At 41.1% G+C, this 17,578-nt stretch overlaps 2 protein-coding genes across 3 annotated transcripts; both read left to right on the top strand.

Moving 5' to 3' along the window:
• Window positions 1-864: 864 nt before the first annotated feature.
• Window positions 865-2,577, top strand: tmem141 (transmembrane protein 141). The gene is made up of 5 exons (XM_079234841.1): window positions 865-1,002; window positions 1,158-1,224; window positions 2,021-2,104; window positions 2,193-2,303; window positions 2,419-2,577. The coding sequence occupies exons 1-5, from the start codon at window positions 949-951 to the stop codon at window positions 2,478-2,480; spliced, it is 378 nt and encodes a 125-aa protein (XP_079090967.1). The 5' UTR covers window positions 865-948; the 3' UTR covers window positions 2,481-2,577.
• Window positions 2,578-7,125: 4,548 nt separating this feature from the next.
• On the top strand, window positions 7,126-17,578 carry sapcd2 (suppressor APC domain containing 2; the record flags this gene model as incomplete). Of its 2 annotated transcripts, none has more annotated exons than XM_079235489.1 (6): window positions 7,126-7,921; window positions 10,940-11,073; window positions 14,466-14,612; window positions 15,197-15,298; window positions 15,871-15,981; window positions 16,085-17,578. In XM_079235489.1, 6 exons carry the CDS (start codon window positions 7,126-7,128, stop codon window positions 16,211-16,213), a joined length of 1,419 nt encoding a protein of 472 aa, XP_079091615.1. In that variant the 3' UTR covers window positions 16,214-17,578. The 2 variants fall into 2 exon arrangements, with proteins under 2 accessions (XP_079091615.1, XP_079091616.1); XM_079235490.1 differs by having other exon boundaries at window positions 7,207-7,921; window positions 15,874-15,981.

Here is a 17,578-nt window from a genome sequence, read left to right as displayed (position 1 = left end):
TGATAATTGGTAGGTTTGGTGTATATAATATATACTTACCATAATCAATGGCTATTTTTTTCATATAGAGTATCTACTTTTTGTCCATCTAAATAGACAAATGGCAGCTTTTATAGTCAATGCCAGTGGCTTTCCCAAAGGAGTCACAAGATAAAACTGAAGGATTGTTGACAGCAGAAAAATAAATAAAAAATTGCTGTAAAAATTTAAATTGACTTCTAAAAAATTTACGACGAAGAAAAATTCCTCTTTGGTTGCTGCCGTAACTCATTCCTTGACATTGCTTTGTATTAGTTTGGGTAACGTTACCACTGGTCAAAACAACTAGACCGTGTTTTTCTCATGGCTGCATAACACATTGACGCCTCCTGGCCAGGTAACGCGAACATGGCAAGGTTACATTTCTGAATCGATATGTTGTCACCAAAACATTTTCTTTTTATACTGGACACCTTAATTCTGGTGCTAAAATGTCTACGTATGTAACGTTAACGTTACCCTTTTTTTTTTTTTAGCTTTAACACACTTTCACAAACGTAATATTTCGTCTTAAGCCTTATTTTTTGTCAGAATGATTCATAATAGTTTAGTTGTTGTATAGTATCATGTCCTTATTTGTTTTATACTTATTTAATTGCTTCCTCTTTGATAAAATGAAACTAAATATGTTATTTTTTAATTTATGTTTTATGAGATATTTATAATATTTTGTGTTTTTTCCTTACTGTTTATTTAGTATTTTGTTTTTGTTGCAGTACCACCTCCGCTCCGTCGGGCGTCGCTAGTGTTTATACAAACAGCTGTTCCTCTCCCTCTGTGTGTACTTTTTGGTTTGCAACGCGGAAGTTTTATAACAGTGTAGTTATGAACACGGTCGCAGCATAAGATACTAATGTTACTCTCCATATTATAATACTTTGACCTCCACTTTACAACAGCAACAACAAAATGGTCAATATCGGTCTGACCAAAGTGGACGATGCGCTGGCAGAAAAGCACCCGGTGGGTTTTTTGTTTCTTGTTTTTCTTACATCACTGAAGCCGGTTGACCCCGGAGGACAGGGACAGTCAAAAGATTGAGCCGCATAGACATATTCATGCAGGTCAAATCGTGTCGTGAAATCTGTTGTGGTTTGTTTTCTCACTTTGTCTTTCAGGGATTACAGAGGTATGCTGCCTGTCAGTCTCGTGCCTTCATGATGGGGACTGGGACCTTTATATTTGGTAAGAGATGTGTATTTCACTGTAAACCACTTGAAAATACACTGTATTATTATCACTGAACTATCAAACATTAAAAAAAAGAATACATTATATTTCTACACTTAAATCACAACACCAAAAACTAAAACATCTATTATTGAATCTATTTCATATTTTACTGAGCTAAATTCCTACATGCATATTTAGAAGACCAACAAAACCTGACCACCGTATCATTATGACCCATGTATAGCACAAGAGGGAGCTATATTCTGCAAATGTTTCTAGTATTAATAAAGCAGGACATTTTCATTACATTAGTTGTAGAGTAATATGCGTGTCATATGCATCATTTGTAATCCATTCATGAAAAATACACAAGGCTGCCTGCTGAAGATAGCAGCTCAGTTTGGCTTCAATGACAATGAAGTCGATGAACGTGATGCACTTCACACAGTGATCTGTGATTTCACATATTGTACCCAAACAGGTATTGTATGTAAAGTATACTGACACTGGAAGAAGGACATAAAGAAATACAAATGTATGTGTTTGTGTACATGACAATTGACTGAGAAACTCCCAGAAGGAGTGTATACACACATCACATGCAGATGCAAGGTTATTGGAATTCAGCATAGATGGAAAAAAAAGACTGACTCCAAACCACAATGGATCATGTTTTGTTCGGATGAATAAAGAAAGAAAGTGGGATCAAAGTGTTGCAAAGGACTTATGATGTTGTCAAAATGAAAATGAGTGTTGTGGATATCGAAGGAGTCACAGAAAGTTTGAATGTTCATCATGTCTTTTTCAGGCGCCGGAAGTTTATTTGCTCTTCAGAAGGTTCTTCAGAAGAAGCTTCCTTATCCTCTTCAATGGAACCTTCTCATTTCAATATGTGAGTTATGAAACATCAGTGTTAAATAGGTTTAAACACACCAGACTTCCTAGCAGCCATAACAGCTTACCTCTCTCTTCTCTCTCAGTGGCGTCATCAGTGGGAAGTTATGCAGTAACTCGCTGGGAAACGCAGAAATGCACAGACCTTTGGATGTTGCTGGAAACAGGCCGAGTCCCGGACAGATCGCCGGTGCAGGGTGAGTCCAAAGTGTGGCTGCAGACCTGCTCGCCGTCCCTCATGGCTCAGCCTGGAAAGTAGTGAAATGAGGACAGTTTGCAGAGTTTAATGCTGTATGTTTCTCTGTCTTTTAGTGTCCAAACCAGAGGTATCAGAAGGAACTGAGAAGACAAAATATGGCGACACGATGGAATGAACATAGTTTGAAACAAACTTGTGTATCTACTGTATATAACTACACCTTTTGAGAAAATGCTCTAGATATTCAGATGATGTATTGACTAAAGAGCGTGCTGGATGTGAAATACATTCTGTATAAAATTGCATTTCAGTGTTTTTCTTTTCCACCTCTATTTCTGCAGTACGCCACATAAGTGAAGTCATTTTTTCAGTTTCAGAGTTTGAGGAGCTTTTGAATTTCATAACAGCATTACTTTGTGGATAAACAGATGAGTTTCCCAAATCAGAGGTCAGGAATTAGTTTGGGTTTTTAGGAGGACGCCGATGTTAAGCTTGTGATCCGGTATTATTATTTGGACGTGTTTGTTTGACATGCAACTGAATTAACGCTGCTGTACCAAAACCAGCCACTAGTTGTCACTGTATACCTCATGGGATCTGCAGAGCTGTGTTGTAGTTACTGGTGGATAAACCAAACCAGTTAAGCATTTATAATGTAGATATTATATCTAAATTACACATTGATCATTTTAATCATGTTGTCTTGGACTACAGAGAGCAAATCATCATGGAATGACTCATAATTTTAAATAGATAAACATTTATCTCATATTTTAGTGATCTGGTCAAATGCTTAGGGGGCTTAGTAGTGTAATGCACATTCAATCATTTACATTCGTTGCATATTCATTCTTCGGTCTTCAGTGCTGTAAAGAACCCTGCAATATCTCAGGATAATAATGTGTATTAATAGTTTTTATAATGAAATTGTCACTTGATTTAGGCAAATGTACTGAGAGGAAAGAATTCCTGAGAAGTATAAATGTGACATATTTCAATCATTTTTACTGTGTTCTCCAGACAAGAATTGTAGATCTTCCATCCTGCTAATGGATGCCATCCATCCACAAACCCACTCTTTGTTGTGTTATTGCCTAAAAGTCAACAGTACAATAAATGAAAGGCTATATATATTTACTGTTAATTTAGACATGTAGCTGTTGTTCCTTTTGAGTTTGAATGAATAATTTTAAGTTACTTGGAAAAAAGTTATATATAAAGTATAGGCATGTAGTGTATTTAGTAAACAATGTCAATATATAGAGTACATTACAATAGCAAAACACTGATTCATCCTTCCCTCATTCAGAGAAACAAAGACGGCCACATGTTCATGTTTTTAACAAGCAAAGGGGGAAAAAGAACAATGTACCATGAAAGAGAAGTACTCAGCACTTCTACAGAAGAGCTGCAAATGGCTGTAAATGCATGCAAATGAGACATTACATTCTTTTATTTTGAATAATTGTGCAAAAATGTCTAATAGCATTTAAGCTCTGTCGACACAGAATCTTTGTGTTGGTAAATTTGTCCACAAAAGAAAAAAACTGTTTTTAAACTGTCCAGTTTATTTGCATCACTGAACTAGTCTGTACATTAAGGTGTTAGCAACATACATTCTGCACCATGCAGCGCAACCCATTGAAACAATTGAGTCTTTCAGGCTTTAACACCTCGAGTGAATGAAGCGACCAAAGTCCAGGGCCTTGAATCACTGAGAACAAGCTAAAGAAAATTCACTAATTACCGAGAAAACCAGCTCATATCTGGGAAACGTTTTATACGGTGTTTGTATCAGAAAAATGTTGCCCAGCAAAGGCAATCTGAGCAAGGGAAGATAAGAAGCTTGGCTTTAATGTTGATCTGTTCTTCCCCATCTTTGTGCAGTCTGAATCCACCCCCACTCTCGCTTCCACTCGCTCTCGTCCTCCCACTGTAATTCAAATCTGATTTAACACCTCCAAGATTTGAATGTTTTGAATTCTCTTTCTGTTGCTCTCCATTCCAACAAAAGAACAGGCTTCGTGAATTGAATAAGCTCTCCAATCCTTTGTCACATGCACACTGATGCTGCTGAAGGAAAAGACTGCAGAGAAATAGGAGATAATGAGGGAAGATACTGTGTGTGTGTGTGTGTGTGTGTGTGTGTGTGTGTGTGTGTGTGTGTGTGTGTGTGTGTGTGGTACATGAGTGACTGTGAAGTGGAGCTGAGGATCTGTACACGTCCAATAATTGAAACAAACAGCGGTATATGGACTGGCCTTTTGGCACGCTTGGCGACCACTGGCATGGCTTGTAATGTGTGTGTGTGTGTGTGTGTGTGTGTGTGTGTGTGTGTGTGTGTGTGTGTGTGTGTGTGTGTGTGTGGCAGCAGTGCACGTGCGTGACAACATGGGAAAGAGAGATGAGGAGAGCAGGAGTGAGTGCTCAGTTCTCTGACCCTGTGAGTCAAGTGATCACTGCAAACGGACACCGAGTCTGTCTCTTCCTCCTCTTTCTTTCATTTTCTATTTTTTGTTGGTTATATAGCAATCAGCCCTGCATGGGGGAAAAAGCCCCAAAACAAACACAATTAACTGCATTTATATGTTATGCCCACCATGTATCTCTACTCTGAAACACTACTATTGAGTATTTGAACATCTGATCTATTTGGCCCTTTCTCTTTCGCCTCGAGTCATAATCTATGCCCACACATTGATATGTTAACAAGAACAACTGGTGTGTGATTGAATGTCAGAGGGAGGGTGCCGGCATATGTTGTGAGGGGATTTATTGATTGTGTGTCCTCTCTTTCAACCTCATCTCTCATGGAAAAAAAGTGCATTTGTTAAACATAGTAGTGTGTGATTCAACACCTGGTCTGACAGGAAAAATAACTGAATAATATGCAGGCAGTTGGTAAATCACAGGGAGTCCTTTGTGAGAGGGTGACAGTATCTTCAACATGAATTACCACTAAAGGTTTCACAAATGACGACGAGAGCTCAAGCCTGGGCAGGTCAGAGATGAACACAAGTCTGTGCAGGGACAGAGAGTTTCTCTCGCGTGACTCATCCCTGAGAAAAAGAAAAACAGAGGTGACGCCGGAAACGGTTCCGGTGTGTTTTGACTCAAATGAAAGTTGGATGTGAGCCGTGTGCAGGGATGTGGAATGCAGCTTTCCTGCCTGAATGAGAGAAAACCTTCACATACATCACAGTACGTCGTCTTAAAAGCTGATGATGAAGGGGGGAAAGAAACACAGTTCACACTTCATTTAGATAGGATTATACATTGTCATTGTAGTCACTTGATAGAAGCCTAGTTTGGGTGTTTTTTTGTAAGTGTAATAAAATATTATAATATGTCTATGCTTTAATTATAACTTGTTACAAATCAGTGGTTACTTTCAAATGCATACAAGCAGTGTATGGAAAATTAGATTATTTTAAATTCTAGTAGAGTAGAGGATTTTGAATGATTATAGCCTTAAAAGCAAGGATGTGTGTATAATAATGCACTCATTATAACCTGCACATCAATAAAAATGGAAACTGTATAGACGTAATGTACTTGATGGAACAATAGCTCAGTAAATTCTGCATTTGCAACCTTTTTTTTTTTTTTTTTTGCCAGAGAGGTATTGAACATAATATTTGTTGTATTGTATAATAATAAACATGTTTTATGAGCTCCACAATAATCCTTGGATTGGGCTATTTAGTTTGTCTACATTGCACAAGTGTCTTTAATATGCCCAAGAAATGTATATGGTTTAGTTTAATCATTTAATTCGATCAGTTTTATTCAGACAATAAGTCTTTGGTGGAATTCATTTAATAACTCATACTCAAGTATGTTGAGTATGTTATGTAGCCTATAAATACAGATTTTTAGGGATTATACTTTCTACTCCACTATATTTCTCTGACTGTTTTAGTTTCGCTTTCCATTTGGAATTTCTTCTGATAAACTGAAGGATAAAGTGTCTTTGTGGGTTGAGAAAAATGATACTACTTGCTGGAAATGCTAAATAAAATATTGTCGATAAAGGAAGTACTTTAAAATATTTGACTAAGTTTACAGAAAAAGACTGGAATGACTGCTAGTTGCATTAGGCCTACTTTCAAGGTACTGTGACACTATTTACAGTAAATGATAGTAAAATATAAGATATGACATCAAATCCCTGCATGCTTCTATAAAATTACTCTCTTGAACAGTGGTTTTACAATGAAAAACGATGGTACATTTTGAGACTTACAATGAACATAAAAGGGTGAACTATTTACTCATTAAAATGACTTCCATCCAAAATTGAAAGTTTTTGATTCATGTGAAACAAAGGCCCCTTGTTCCCCATGGCGGCTGCGTGTGGGGCTGTAAGGTGATAGTTTATCCAGCTCTTTCTGATTATGTGGAGGGGGGATAATAAAATCCAGCCTTTATGAATAACGTCTCAGCATTAGTAATAACAAAAGCACAACTCAAACTGGAGCCTACCTCAGGCCTGGACCAATGAGCGTCGAGCTCGTGCACAGCGCGACCAATAGCTGGTCCCGGGACGCTCGCGCACGGCCGTTTGAAGGGCGGTCCTCTCTAGAAAAAAGAAAGTATGGCTCAAAGAGCAGTGGAGTTTCTAGGGGAAGGTAGGCGACCAAAACGGTTAAATACAGGGCACATTTTAGGCTAAAACGCGTTATTAGGAGATGGATTTTGCTGCTTAGTAAGCGTGTATTCTTTGTATCGTTTGGTATTATTCGGCTGTGTGTTTATATAAAGTTAACTTGTTTTGGTGTTTTTTTGATTGATTAGTTGTTTAGATTATCATTACATTCATGGCTTTGATAGCGACCGACCAGGGCTGCAAATTGAACGGGACGTCGGCGATTTACGGCCGAGTTGGACCAAGAAAAGAAGTGTTTCAAGGCAATGCGGAGGGCTTTAAAAGTGTCAAAATGCACCCGAAAGAGACGGAGTATTCAACAGATGGCCTGCCCAAAGCCTTCCTGCTCAGTCTGAGGACACTGTTTGACATTTTGGATGACGCTGGACGGGGCTATGTCCACATCTCGGAGATCGAGACCCGCTGGCAGGGGGCAGACACCCGGGATCTGCCCGGCGGGGTGCTGGGCTGCCTCAGGAGGGTCACCCCGCCGCATGGCTGCCTCACCTTTGAGCGCTTCGTTGCGGGGCTGCGGTACTCGATGCTCAACCCGGAGCACAGCGCACACTTCAGGGCCCAGGCTGCCGTGCACCCGCAGCAGGCACCGAAGCAGCCCCAGAAACCCGCCCCGCTGTCCACATGCAGTGTTGGGACCCGGGTTGAGAACAAGGTCCGTCCGCTGGGGCCGAGCAACGTGACCAACACCCTGCAACAGCACCGGGCGTCCTCCCTGCAAAGCCGCGCCAGGCCAGAGGAGGTGGGGCCCGGGTACCCCGCGTGTGGACCGGCGCGGTACGGCGCGGTCTTCGAGAGGTCCGGCCGGATTTTGGAGCAGAATACTGCCGCTCCGGGGGGCGGGTGTTACCGGGCCGACCCGGGACATGCTACCAAACCCACTCAGCCCCAGCAGAGCCGGGTCAGGTCCATTGAGTCCCTGGCTCTGGAGTCCCCGCAGCTCCAAGAACCAAGTAAGTGAACCATGAAACCTATGTATAGTTATGAATTATGTGTGTGTGTGTGTGTGTGTGTGTGTGTGTGTGTGTGTGTGTGTGTGTGTGTGTGTGTGTGTGTGTGTGTGTGTGTGTGTGTGTGTGAGGGGGTTTTGGGACAGTTTACTGAGTTCATGGAAGACTTACGTCAATAGTTAAACCCCTGTCTGTCAAAATCCAGATATAACACTACAAAATACAAACCTCAAGCTCAAGCAGGCTGTTGCTGACATGCTGATGGATCTGCATCTCTCTACTTCCATCCTCATTTTATTAATGTGTAACTAGAGCTGCAAAGATTGTTTTTATCTGTTAGTTCATTTTTTCTATTAATGTTTAGCTCCAAAAATTTAAGGAAATAGTGAAAAATACCCATCACGGAAGCCCAGAGTGAGGTTTTTAAATTGCTTGATTTGTCTGACCGACTGTCCAAAAGTCAAAGATATTAATTGTGTATGATATGAAAAAGAAAACAGTGCATCTGCATAATTAAAATATCTATTTGGCTCTCAGTTTTAATATACTACTGACTTAAAACAAAGACAAACTCTTATTTGGACACCAAAAAAATGTGCATGAGAATGAGTCAGAAGTAGAGCTGCTGTGTGCCTAAATACCCACAGAACAAAATGCACATAACACTGAATTCATGAGAAAGCCATTTGATTGCACGCATTACTGAGTTGATGTGTCCACTTCAATCTCGCCACCTTCGATCTCACATTCTAATTAAATTGGATGCAGTGGTCCATGATGTACACACAAGTGCATAATGTCTGCAGAGGGCCAGAAGGAGCCCCACAAAGGTAAACATGGTAACTTTAAAAGGAAGTATTTCCTGAATCCTCATTAGGGGGTCAACAAAAGTCATTGTTGGGTTTTGACAACACACTTCTCAAGTATCAGTGTTATATCACAGCTTAAACAGACCCTGTTAAAGGGCCTCTGCCGCAATGATGTGGCTAGTTGAATAATTGCCGTTGTTAACCCCAGGTCAGGTCAGAGGTCATGTCAGACATTCCTGCAGACATTTATCTATCTTGATGGTTTGAGGGAGCACAGTAATCCCTGCCATGGCCCCTCTGACTGGGGAACGTGTGATGGTCTGTATGTGTGTTCATTTTATCCTTGGTAGCTGGATGTAGGCGCTGCTGCTGAGACATTGCCTGCTCATTATCTTGTTCATACAGGCTCTCACTCACTTGCAAACTCACTTTTGTTCCTCATCCTCTCACAATCATACAACAGTTATTTCACATGATCTCTCTCTCCCTCTCTCTCCCACTCTCTCCCACTCTCTCTCACACACACACACACACACACACACACACACACACACACACACACACACACACACACACACACACACACACACACACACACAGCTAGTCTGTCCGAGTTTGCCTGATCTCTGTAAAGCTAGGCCTGTCTAGAGCTGTAGGAGTGACACTCTCGCACACTCTCTCTATCGAGGCCTCGGGGCGTTCACTGCTTACACCACTTGCTACACTAGTACAGTGGTTTTCTATAATAGGTAGATGGACAGATATGCCATGTTGCCTAAAATTCAAATACTTCTGTGTACTTTTTTTGTAATTCTTGTGTGACCTTAAATGAAGGGAAATCATTTTAGAATGAGACAGTGTATCCAAAAATCACACAAGTGTGTGATATTATGTCCACTCACTCTGTTCGGGCGTCCACCAGCAGACCAGCGGCGTCCGTGCCGTAATCTCTTGCATGCAGCCAACCCCGGTTGGATTAAACCAGATTACAGCAGAAAGGCCAGGGCTCACTGAATCACGGCAATGGTAAAATCCTGCGCAACACCCTGGACATCACCACAAAAGTCCTGCCACTCTCACTCTCCACTTCATCAGAGCTGCACATATTTCAGCTGTGGAATGATGGGAAATCCTCAGAAACATTTAATGCGAGTTTAAGGGGAATCGAGCAGAGAAATCTTTTCACGTGTTATCTTTGGAATAGCGGAGTTGGGTTTCAAAGTTCGTTCTTGAGTTTGGAAACGGCAGCTCACAAAACAAGTTCAACAATAGGTCTATTTAGTAGCCGTTTTGGAGCTTTCAATCATGTCACATGAGCATCCTTGGCAGATGGGGTTTGCTATAGTCAACAGAAGTCTGACTCTTGAAAGCAAACATCCCAACTTTATGGCAGCCAACAAAGTGACTACTGATAAAATGACTTCCTTTAACTGAAGTAGGTTGCACTGTCTAGTTAGGCTTTCTGAGATGTTCTCTCAACAGTATGTTTAAGCGCAGATACCTAACATATTTCTGTCTGCTCCACTGAACTCCTCCTCAGTCAAGTAATTTAACAAGGGACTATGATTGAGTTCATCTTCTAGACACATTGGCAGAGTACAGCTCCCTCTGTTGGTGTAAACTGGCCACTACAATTCAGGCCAAATTAATGTTTTGCCTGTTGTGTTCTTGGTCTTCCTCATTACTGTTTGTCTGCAGATGTGGAGTTATTTTGCCCATTGAAATGTAATCTCGCATTTTATAGACCAGAGGCTAAAACTTGACCAAGAATCCAATACAAAACAGTACACTTATTTAAACAATTTATTTTCTAATAAATACTAATACTTTTTTTTACCATTAGGAATTTTCAGACTCACCTGGATTATGTTGAATGTAAATCTGGCACACACCTTTTGTAAGGTGATGCAATTTGATTGTTTCTCGACTGTAGAAGGAAAAATACATAATTCTACATTCAGTATATGATAAAACCATTGTATATAAACGCTGTCTTTACTACCACTGCCTCTTAACCAGTAAAGTTGCACATTTTTAATTAACCTAAATGTTTAGAGCGAGTCGTATTTTCAAATGTTTTCATAAAAGATTGCCCAAAGTATGTTTTCCCTGTACTGTAAACACAGTTATGCAAAACTGCAGTTATTACAAAGTGCATTCCAGACTACAGTGTTGAAATCTATTAAATCTGTAATGTTTCACGTTTCTCTAGGTGTCGTAAGATCAGGTTTACCAAGATCTCAGAGCGAATCAGCAACAGGATTTAATGGTGGCTCCAGGCGACACGGGCGGAGTCGGGAAGAGCAGAGGCGGCACACCATATCCAACGGAGTGGATTACGGAATGGTTGGTACACACACACACATACACACACTCAAACTGTCTGCGTCTTAAAGGTTATTATGAAAGGGCCACACCTGGGTCGTAGTCTTACTCACGTTTCAGTTAGAAACAGTTCTGACTGTCAGTAATGTACATGCATACACGTTTTCATTAACAACTGGTTGAACAACAAACCAGGTCGTGGGATGATAATAGTGATACACGAGTCTTCTGTGGATCCACCCAGTTTCTGTTTACATGTGAAGAACCCTGTTAGACAGCTGCACCCACCACTTCAAACCAGCGTCTTCAAAAATATCACTTTGTTTCTGTGGTCTTCACAGGTAAAACTGTCCCTACAAACGTAATACATCTGCACATCTCTGGTTGTCTGTTGGAATATCTCAGTGGAGATGTGACGATAAGAGACCAAACTCAGCGCTGTTTGGCTGATTTTAATGTATAAAGTTACTGTAGCTTGGAAAGCTGTAATATAAACTTTTGGTTTATATTACATTATTTCAACACTGGTAGTAATCAGTGGGTTCTCTTACTCTGCCCATTGAGATCATAATTTCTGTCAATTAAATCAGAATTAACTTCAGTGTGATTGAATATGACAGAGATTCTGGCTTTTAAAGATGTCAGAAAATAATTTATGGATATGGGAAAGTAAACAGTGGAAGCATGATTCCAGGAAGAGGTTTTCTCGTCGAGGCTCTTCTCCAGTTCACTCGCTATTGGCCCCCACATTCCCCTCCCCTCCCTCGCCTCTCTGCCTCCCCCTCACTCTGCCCCTCCCACCCTCCAGTCGGCAGCTCATGCCTCCCTTCACTCTTCGTCTCTCTCCCTCTGCCTCACCATTTCTCACTCTCTCTAGCTGGCCTCCTCTCCCTCTTTCTCTCCCCGTTTGTGTCGCCGTCTCCGTCTCTTTCCCCCCTTCGGCCTCTGTGTCTGGAGAGGCTGACTGACCGGCTCCCCTCCTTCTCACTCCCTCCCTGCCCCTCTCCTCCTCCCCCTTCCCCCTGGCCCTCCCACCCAGGCCGCCTTGGCCCGCTGCTGCCCTGATGGTAGTGAGCCGGGTCGGGCCCAGGGGCCGGATAGAAGTAGAGGAATCGCTCGGCCGGCCCGGCCCAGCCTGGACAGCTGTGTTGGCGGCCTACACTACCGTCTTCATCCCCCTCAGCAGTAGCCTGTACAGCAGCAAGGCCCTGCACTTTTTCCTCTGGGTGAGTAGGACGAGAGGGAGAGAGAGACAGAGAAGGAAAGGGAGAGAGGTGGTTGTAGAGGATATAAAATGTAAGTTTGTCTTGGAGATGGTTATGTGCATTTCAGGATTTGAAGACGGTGGTTTTGATATTTTATTGTGACTGCTGAGAAATGTAGAATTGGGGGAATTTGGTGTTCGATGTTAAAAAGGACATTTTTTTATTTGGGCTAGTTTTAGTGACCTGCTGAGGTATTGTTGAGCTTTAGGTCTCGAACCAGTGTTGGCACCAGTAGCTGATTAATTGTTTCGTAGATTGCCAGATTTGAATCGACAACTATTTTTAAAGTTGTTTACCAAGCGACAATGCAAATGTGTGTGCTGGTTTCAGTTTCTGAAATGTGAGGAGTAATACCTTTTTATCTTTTACATCATCTTCATTAAATATATTTGGCTCATGAACTGATTGTTTGACAAATCAAGCAATAACTTGATCTGTATTATTTTTAATAATTTTTCTACGATTTCATATATTTAACGATTAATTGATTAATCCAAAAAGTAACTGACGGATCAATAATGGAAAAAAAACCTCTTTCATGGACTTTGGGTCTTGTTGTTGTTAACTCTAACCTATTGTGCTATTGTAGAGCTTCAGGTTTTGGATAAGGCTGAAAGGAGTTGATTATTTGATTGACAGAATTGAATTGATAAAAGTCATTGATAAAGAAAGAAAATGCAAACACATCTTGGTTTCATTTTGCTTCTTTTCTCTCTTCAAAACAAAGCTAAATTGAATATATTTGAGTTTTCTACTGTCTATAACAATTAATTGAATAATCAGGAAAAATAGTGGACATGTGCATGTAAAGACTTATTAGTCGCAGCTCTAAACGTCTTTGTTTTGGGGACTTTTGGACTTATATTTGCCATTGATCTGCTGTTGCATTGTAGCGCTTCAAGGTTCAGACCACACTGTTTCACGGTGCTTTGTAGTTGAATGGCTGTTGTGTTCTTCTTTGTGTTTTTACCTCAACAGCTTATGCAACCGGTGTCATGTTATTGTCTGTGTGTTGTTGTGTGCATTCATTGTTCATCACACAAGCTTACATGCTCATATTTTCCACAAGCTTTCAGCCATTTGCTGTTCTGCTCCCACTCTGTGTGTGTTTTCTTTTTTCTCTCTCTCTTTTTTTTAAAAACAGTTCCTGCTTGTGGACGACCACACATTCAAGCAGCCTGACACCAAGTCTTGCTTCATTCTAGACACCCTACCCCTCCGACCCCCTCCTCTTCCCCAACCCCCCTCTCCTCTCTATGTACTCTCCCTTTGGCCTTCAAGAAAGAGCCCAAATATTTAAAACCGAGTGTTTGAGACTCTTGAAATCTCTCGTCCTGTTTTAGTTTACTTTGGCAACATGCATCGCTGTGTATGAGCACGGCTGTGTTTTAAACAGCACTGATGAGCGATGATCAGAGGAATGTACGGAGCGACACGGGGGACATGACGGGTGGACAGAAAGCTTGACACACCAGGTGGCTGAATGCCAGCAATGAGGCCTGTGGCAGTGTGCTGCATGGACAGCCTGGTCAGCACAACTCAATGCAGCCTTGCTGGGGTGAACACACACACACACACACACACACACACACACACACACACACACACACACACACACACACACACACACACACACACACACACACACACACACACATCTTTCTTTCTCTTTCACACACACACACACACACACACTGGGGTGGCCATAGTTGAAGTGCTGTTTACCCCATTCTTAGGTTGCTGCGCGGTTGCCATGACGCCGGACTGATTGCTCCTCTAAACAGGGTTTCAGGATGGGAGAGAGTCCGGCACAATTGGTTCGGCGCCATTGTCTCCGCCAGCACAAAAGAGTTCGCTGCAGATGCCCTAGTGAAAAGATGGGAGTTTGTCTACCATGCAGGCTGCTGGCAGCCAAAAATCAATAATTAGATTTAATCTTGGCGTCGACATGAAAGCTCTCTTGGCGATGGCATGAATATGAACATTACATGTGTTCTGCCTCTCTGTGATCTGCATAGAAAGTGACTTCAAATGTGATCTGTTCCTAATCACATTTCTTCTCTTTCCTCTGCTACCCCTTTCCTGTCACCCCCCTCCGTTTTTACTTTCCAACAATATACCCTCCTCTTTAACTTTTGACTCGCACAGTTGAAGCAAATGAAAGAGCTGGAGCAGGAGAAGGACTCTCTGCTGGCGGGCCTGGAGGTGGTGGAGCGGGCCCGTGACTGGTACCAGGGCCAAATCCACAATGTCACAGAGAGACAGCGGCAGGTCGGCCAGAGCTCCCAGTCCCCGGTCAGTTCAAACTCGGGTCTAAAACTGGTAAACGATCATCTATATGGATGACAAAAGTACAAATATCTCATGAAAAGATATTTCCAGCACATATGTAATAAAGATTCATAGCTTCTTAAAATACTTCTCAAACCTTTGACCATCTATGAATTAGAAGTCTGTTGGGAGAGATTCATTGTTTGACCGAAACATAAACACTAAGTATTATATTTTGGTATCTGTCCCACAGAAAGTAAACTTAAAGTCTTCTTCATGTTCAGTAGTCAAACAGGGTAAAATACCTTATGGTAGAAGGCGAGGCAGACGTTTATTCTTCCCACACCAGCCTCAGTAATATCATGGTTTTGCATCCATTATGTACTGGCGGTTGCATAACAATATGTTCTCAAGTATTGAAAAACTTATTTTGCACTGTTCTTCCTTAGAGTATCCTGCTTATTAACTACTTCAAATCAACCTCCTTTTACCAAAGTTGTTCCTTAGTTGATTAAGCCATCATTCCTGCTTGTCGCCTCATTTTTTCAAGACCTTTTGCTACTTTCTTGAATTTTATTTTAACTGTCTTTTATGTTCTCTTCTCTCAGGATTTCTTTACAGAAGCCAATCAGAGTCGCATGAATGTTCTAATACCCAAATTGCAAGAAGTCAACCGCTGCCTAAATGACCTTATTTCCTGCTCTGGGATTGTGAGTGTTGCCTGTTTTCAAGATTTTCTCAATTTTATAAAAGTAATTTTATTTGATATAAAGGGATTCTAATGAATCACACATTTTAATGTAGTGATATGGCTCTCGGGAAGCAAGTGTCATAAAAGATAGTTTATAGTATAAGACTATCTTATAACTTTATAGTTATAAGATAGTCATGTTTTTACAATTCATACTGAGGGGAACATGAATATGTTTCCCTCAGTATGAATTGTAAAAACGTTGCTGATTCCCAGAGAGCTATCACCAGGTCAAATTTGAAAAAAATTGTCAAAACTTTTATACCTTCATAACTATTCACATTCACATACGCCTCAGCTGTACTTGAAGTTGAACTGGTTTGACCAAAATTAGCCCATTTTAGCAAACTAGCATGCTAAACCAAGAATAGGACCATGATAAACATTACACCTGCTGTCACTCAGAGCTATGCTAGTAGCGTTAGCATTTAGCTCACAGTAGAGCTGCTAACATGGCTGCTAACATGGCTTTACAATGTAAGTGTAAATGATAACACTTTCACTTTAAGGCTAGTCCTTCTTTGTTCCCAGCAGTCTTTTCCTTCCGGCTCTGCTCAGACAGCAGCTAACCCCCAGCCTCCGGGTCCAGCTCCTCCCCAAGCCATCCAGAGACTGAAGGACCAGAACAGACTTCTCACTCAGGTTCGGCACATTCTACATCAATAGACAGAGGTCCCTAATAGTTTCCAGTCAGTGCCTCTGTTTTCAGTCACTCACTTCATTTATTTTCCTTCTTTTCATGAAGGAGGTGACGGAGAGGAGCGAGCGGATCGCCCAGCTGGAGCAGGAGAAGTCGGCGTTGATAAAACAGCTTTTTGAGGCTCGAGCCCGCAGTGTGCAAGACACCAGCACCATGGACTCCACCTTCATCTGAAAGCAATTACACTCCACCCAACACCTTCCAATGTTAGCGAAACGTTTTCAGCTGGGAATCATCATGACGCTGGTGCGGAGCAAACCTTTATAAGACTGTAAGCTGTTGTTTATTAACACTTGGAGCACCTTTTAGCCGTGACACCCTCGACTGCAGCACGTGACCACTTCACCCCAAACCAAACCGCGCACTACCTATATGTGACTGGACCCGAGAGTCTTTTACTTGCCTTTTATGTTTTCTGCACAAACACTCCAACTAAACTGAAAAGACACTATGAACAAAACCAGCAGGGTCTCGTGAGATCCCATCACTCCAATTATTGCAGGACTACAGCATCTGCAAGAGTTACACTCCCAATCCCAAAAGACTGCTTTTTTTTTTTTAAGAATGAACATTAACTTAGTGGTTTCTGTTGGAATAAAATGCCATATTCTCACAGTTTAATATGAAAACAAATCATCAGCTACATCTGCTTGCTGTGACCTATCAATTACCTTTTTCTTTGATCTTAGTGATAATAAGATACACCTTGCCCATGTCGTTCAGTATTTCCTTCCTTTTAATGTATATCATAATATGTTTACCTGATATTAGTTTCCTGTGCTTTAGAGTGTTTAAAATGCTGAGAGACTAGATTTAAAAAACAGTTTTTATATTATGGTAGCATGTTCAATGTTAAGACCTTTTAGGATTTTTTTTTTAAGTTTGAAAAAAAAGAGATGGGAGGACAGCCTAGGAGCTGCAGAGGCAGAGACGGATGAAAGAAGTTTGGAAGTTTGCACTTAGAAGAGAGCTGAGGAGGACAAACAAGACAGTGAATGTGTCGGAGCGAGAGCTCCTTGGTTGGGAGATTTTCTGATGTCACATCAGAAACAAAAGAAATCACTTTGGCTACCTAATGCTGCATCCCCTATCTGTGTTTACAGTAGATTCTTTGCATGTGTCATATTTTAAACTCCAAAATATTTATCTTCTGAAGAGATTTTTCTGTTTGAAACCTGAAGATTAGCACAAATGTAAAAACCCATTTTGTCCCCTTTACCAGGGTCAGCTGGGAAACAGTTGGCTTTAGACTCAAACTGTAAAAACCATCCACAACGTTTACAAGATAATTATTTAGTTAGTGGGTGGCGGTAGAATAAAAACAAACATTGTAGTTTTATAATGGATCTGTATGGTACTGGTGGGATGTCTGCACATAACATATTGTTGATGTCTGTTTCCCACGTGTTTGATTGTATTTTTCTTGCTGCTCAAACTGCATTATGTGTGAGTGAAACTCTTTTCCTTCTGCTTTCTCTTGAGAGTACTCTTTCAGAAAAAATGTAAAATAATAAATACAACCAAACTAGGTTGACTGGA

The sequence above is a fragment of the Taurulus bubalis genome (genome assembly GCF_910589615.1).
Source record: "Taurulus bubalis genome assembly, chromosome: 19".
Taxonomy (NCBI): domain Eukaryota; kingdom Metazoa; phylum Chordata; class Actinopteri; order Perciformes; family Cottidae; genus Taurulus; species Taurulus bubalis.
The sequence above is the reverse complement of the archived record's forward strand: the minus strand, read 5'-3'. Positions and strand labels throughout refer to the sequence as shown.

Bases quoted from the DNA above. Each gene is read 5' to 3' on its own strand.
- tmem141 (XM_079234841.1), top strand. From the start codon at position 949: ATGGTCAATATCGGTCTGACCAAAGTGGACGATGCGCTGGCAGAAAAG. The intron at 1,003-1,157 runs GTGGGTTTTTTG...TTTGTCTTTCAG, and splicing joins CGCTGGCAGAAAAGCACCCG to GGATTACAGAGGTATGCTGC. The intron at 2,105-2,192 runs GTGAGTTATGAA...CTTCTCTCTCAG, and splicing joins GAACCTTCTCATTTCAATAT to TGGCGTCATCAGTGGGAAGT.